Source organism: Thunnus albacares, chromosome 5 (assembly GCF_914725855.1).
Source record: "Thunnus albacares chromosome 5, fThuAlb1.1, whole genome shotgun sequence".
In the NCBI taxonomy this organism is placed as follows: Eukaryota; Metazoa; Chordata; class Actinopteri; order Scombriformes; family Scombridae; genus Thunnus; species Thunnus albacares.
This window is the reverse complement of record NC_058110.1, coordinates 33,138,437-33,143,539: the sequence shown is the minus strand read 5'-3', so window position 1 is coordinate 33,143,539 and position 5,103 is coordinate 33,138,437. Positions and strand designations below refer to the sequence as shown.

General features: G+C 36.1%; 1 protein-coding gene across 1 annotated transcript; it reads right to left on the bottom strand.

Annotated features, from left to right (window-relative positions):
• Window positions 1–1,783: 1,783 nt before the first annotated feature.
• Window positions 1,784–4,842, bottom strand: LOC122982311 (heavy metal-binding protein HIP-like). The gene is made up of 9 exons (XM_044351498.1): window positions 4,562–4,842; window positions 4,435–4,476; window positions 4,203–4,265; window positions 3,868–3,930; window positions 3,400–3,462; window positions 3,196–3,237; window positions 2,966–3,028; window positions 2,647–2,775; window positions 1,784–2,067 (listed from the first exon to the last, which is right to left on the bottom strand). The coding sequence occupies exons 1-9, from the start codon at window positions 4,806–4,808 to the stop codon at window positions 1,784–1,786; spliced, it is 996 nt and encodes a 331-aa protein (XP_044207433.1). The 5' UTR covers window positions 4,809–4,842.
• Between the last annotated feature and the right edge of the window lie 261 nt (window positions 4,843–5,103).

Sequence of the window (5,103 nt, the reverse complement as noted above, 5' to 3'; positions counted from 1 at the left end):
CCGATAGATATTATATCATTGCCATGAATTAAGGAACATACACATGTGCACACATATGCAACACATGTAAATTGATTGTTATGTGATGTAAATACTGTTATTATTGAGAATGTCACTATTTATTATGAGCTTTATTTAATTAATGTATTTCTGGTATTGATATGTTATGCCTATTTTAAGTAGAAAAGCCTAACCAGGGACAGGGGTTGCAAATTAGCTTGGGCTAGAAATCCTACATGTAATACATCTGTGTCATGTTGTTTTAACCTGTTACAATGTTTTTTGCATCATCCCTGACAAATAAACTAATAAATAAATAAATAAAAAAGTGAGTCCATGAAGGGAGTAGCTATAGATCCTGCTGCCCTGTCTGATATGATGAGGACAGAGATAGTCAGCAGAGGCCATATCAAGTAAAATAAGACTCTACATTTCCAAAATGAGAGGATGGACGAAGTTCCCACTATCACCACTCAGGGCCAGACTAGGAAAATCATTCAGGCCGGGAAATATAGCCTCAGTCAGGCCACTTTTTAAGCGGGGGGACTAGGGATCCCCCCACTGAATTTTAGTGCATGTGAATAACAAACTAATGAGCCAACAACTGATTAGTACTGTACAATACTGTAGTGTTATGAAACTCAAATAAAACCAAAGGTACATATCATTAAGGAGGGAGACGACACTACTACTACTACTGTGGATAATGTTACTCTCTCCACCTTCAAAGAGAAAAAAAAAGCAAGAGTACGCTATATTTTTAATGTACTATTATAATACAGCTAACCACCCTCTCCACCTATTCAAAGAACAGAGCAGGAGCACAATATCCTATTCAGGTTACTGATACACACACATCAGGAATTTGAATTCACCTGTTTAAATGATTTTTTTTCCATAAAATGACCCTAAACTGTATGCATTTGATTTTTCTCACATCTTGTACCTGCAGGTTGCTCTGTAGTAGTGGGCTTCTGTACTACTGTGACACCAATGCTGCTCTCCCAACTTTCAAAAAGAAAAAATACAAGAGCACAGCACGCCATATTTTTAATGCACCAATATAATTCAGTTAACAACTCCCTCTTCATCTATTCAAAGAACAGAGCAAGAGCACAATACCCTATTCAGTTTACTGATATACACAAACAGTTACCCATCAAAGGTTAAAATAGCCCTTTAACCAACACAAACATTAAATAACATAGATCTTTAAGTTTCAACAAATTACAGTACAAATTACCCACAAAAAACAACTACAAATGAAAATTAGGAAAATAATTTGTTTTATACACAAACTCATCAAGAGTTTTCAATTTACTAATTGAAATTCAAGTGAATGGGCCCAAAACTTGCATGATTTTGATGACGCAGGTGTGAGCAAGACCGACATGTCTCACCCTGCAGAAAATTCTCATCCTGTCAATCAAACTTTCAAAATAAAAGCACACCACACTCGTAAGAAATGTCTCTCATTTTTAAAAAGCAAATTGATCTGATCCCGACGGGCCAGAGTGCGAGATCCTGACCAACGCTGCTTGCAGCTTTAATTATTTTTATTTTTTCCTAAAAAAAACAAAACACTAGAATGTAACTTGTTTTTTTAAACTGTGGAGAGGTTGTTTGATATTGTCAGTTAAGAAGTTTTTCATCTTGTGTCGTGCTCATGTATCAGACAAAAATACACACAAACAGATTATTTGGATTTGATATTTTTAATACTGTAATGTTGAGACTTGTTGAGACTTCATGCAATCAACTGAGGTTGTTTTTACAACAGATCTCACATAGCAAAAAGTAGGAATCCACTAAAAGTGGTATGATTATTGGAACTATCAAAAACACTGCAGCCTGACCCGAGAACCAGATAGATCACATCTCCCTTTTCCAGTTGAAGAACAAATGCATTAGACACGGTGACATAACCATTGTTAACAACTTTATCCAAAGAGAGAGTAATTTGCTTGTCATTGTGATACAGTTTAATTCCTACTAAACTTGTATCACGTAGTTCCCACGCGTTGAATCTGAAGTAATAGGCTCCTCTGACTGGGGCTGTAAAGACACCTGCAACAAAGGAGGAATTCAGTCTTTTAATTGCTTTTGTCAGGCTTTATACGTGTGTGTCTAAGTCTAATTTGTTGCCAAGTCTGTGTATGTTAGACTGTGTTAGAAATCTAATCAAGGAGTCAATTCAGTGAAAACACAAACCAAACCAAATACAAATGAGAACTATCAAAGCTTTCACAGAAGAACCCATTAGAATAAAAAAAGACTGCCAAATAGAATACAAATAGCTACATAATACTTTAAAACATGTGCAAACTATGTAAAAGAGAAAGTCCCTTCACCATAATGGCATCATGTATATCCCAGTATAACATACTTTATCTGAAAGAGCTTTATAAGAGCTTCCAACCCAGAACTATCCTACCAAGAAGACAAGAAATACAAAAAAGGACAAAATTGGAAAAATGGCGAGACAATTTCAAGAGAGATATTCCACACTTGGACAACTAGGGATGCAATAAAAGTTATGCAAGAAAAGGAAATTCCAGAAAAAATGACAAGTTGGATCATAAATCTATAAGATTGTGTAATAATTCAAATAAAATCAGTGTGAGTGGGTGAAAGAGGTGTACGTACCTGTAGATGGGTTATAAGCCTGGCCGATGTTGGTGAAAATTTTGCTGAACTGAAGTGAGATGTCAGCACTGAAGGGTCCAACTGATCCTGCGTCAGTGAGGCCGACAGAAAACGCCACCTTTGGTTGTTCTGTGTGAATGTGGGAGACACACATAGAGAGAATATTTTCCTCACATCAATAACAGATGCAAAATGTCACTTCTGCCTCATTTAATAACTGTATTCATGTCACTCTGCACAGAGGAAGACCCTCGATTTACCGTTGCCATTCTCACTGCTACTGTAATATGACATTTTGATCATGATATAAGCAGCTCACCTGCATTCTCCGTCTCGAGCTCCTCCACCAAATTTTCACTGGCGTTCATTCTGGCCTCCAACACTGTGAACACATTGAAAGTTTTTTACCAAAAGGTCCATTTTGAATCTTAGATATTAATCTCAGTAAACACCTTAAAGATTTGGTTACATTTAACTCTTCAGATTGACAGGAAAAGCATCACAAACATGAATGAATTATATATCATTTAATAAAATGTAAATATCTACCTGCATTCTTGATTTCACTGTCTGTCAGTCTGGCCTGTATGTCTGGGATAAAAGCAGTAAATTAGTCCTAAAAGTAATGAATATGTGAACATTGCATGAATCTGTATAACATTATATGAATGAATCTTTATTTTCTGTCTCCAGCTTCTTGAAATACCAGTATGTGTATCTAATAAACTGGTAGTTGTGTGTTTTGCAGCTTACCGGTGTTCTCCCTCTGGAGCTCCTCCACCATTTTTTCACCAGTGTTCAATCTGGCCTTCAAATCTGTGAACACATTTCTAGTTACAATAGTGAAATATTTACAGTCCTTCAACAGTCAAGTATGAAATTATATGACAATTTGTAATATGTGATAATTGCATGAATAAAACCAGCTTTTCCCTGCTGTTTATTGTTGCCTCCAAAACTGTAACGTTTTTCACAAAAAGGTTAATTATGAACCTTCTATTGTGATCATTTTCTCACTAAATATGTTTATATTTCTATCATACGATGCTATTTTTGTTTTTTATTGATTTTTGTAGCTTATCTGTGCTCTGTCATGTTTAATTTTTTCCCATCAAAACATTATTAATGAAACTTACCCTCATTTGAACCTCACTAAGTATTTTCTCATCGCTAACATAATATACTCAGTTTGTTTTCACACTTTGATTTTTTTAAGCTTACCTATGTTCTCTCTCTGGAGCTCCTCAACCAAATTTTCACTGGCGGTCATTCTGGCCTCCAACACTGTGAACACATTTAAAACTCTTACTGTAAAGTAGGACAATGGTGAGCAGTTTTCACTTTTTTCCTTGATTACTATGTAGGTCTACCTGTGCCTTCATAAGAGGAGGAAATAAATTAAGATTAACATCCACATGTAAAATTTTATCAATATGTTGAACTTTTATCTGCTAAATAGATCTTTTTACCCTTCTTTCATCACTTTTGGACTTCACATCTGATAGACTTTAAAACAACATGTTTTCTAACATAAAAGGTCATTTTTACTTATTTACCTGTGTTCTCTCTCTCGAGCTGCTCCACTTTGTTGTCACTGGCGTTCATTCTGGCCTCCAACACTGTGAATGCAATTAAGGGGTTTTTTACCAAAAGGTCCATTTTGAATCTTAGATATTAATCTCAGTAAACACCTTAAAAATTTTGTTACATTTAACTCTTCAGCTTGACAGGAAAAGCATCACAAACATGAATGAATTATATATCATTTAATAAAATGTAAATATCTACCTGCATTCTTGATTTCACTGTCTGTCAGTCTGGCCTGTATGGCTGGGATAAAAGCAGTAAATTAGTCCTAAAAGGACTGTGAATATGTGAACATTGCATGAATCTGTTTAACATTATATGAATGAACCTGTATTCTCTTGCTCCAGCTTCCTCAGCTCCACACTGTGTTGGATCACCATGTCTCTCAGCTCCTTCAGCTCAGCCGAGATATCAGGGGTGATGTTAGTCTGATCACTGGTTGCTTTGACACCCAGGATCTCAGACTGAACCTCAGTCTGAGTGACATCATTCTCTGTCAGCCCTCCACTCTCACCCTGAGCCCTCGTCCAGTACAGACAGAGCAGCAATGCCAGAAAAGCTGCAGCACGCTTCATTGTGAAATATCACCTCTTTAGACAGCAAGATGCAGTCTGACACGTCTCGCTCAGTTCTCGTCTTTATATACACATAAAACAGGTCAATGAACTGCTGTATGAGAATGAAACAGGTGTCTCTGATAACAAATATAAAAATAACACCAAAGATCCTTGAACACTGAACTGAGTTTAAAGAAAACAACAAGTTAGAATGATGTTCTTTCCTTCAATATAACAACATTAAAGGACGGGTTCACAATCTTTCAAGTCTCTCTTAAAACAGCAGTCAGGAGCCCAAATGAACACTAAAATA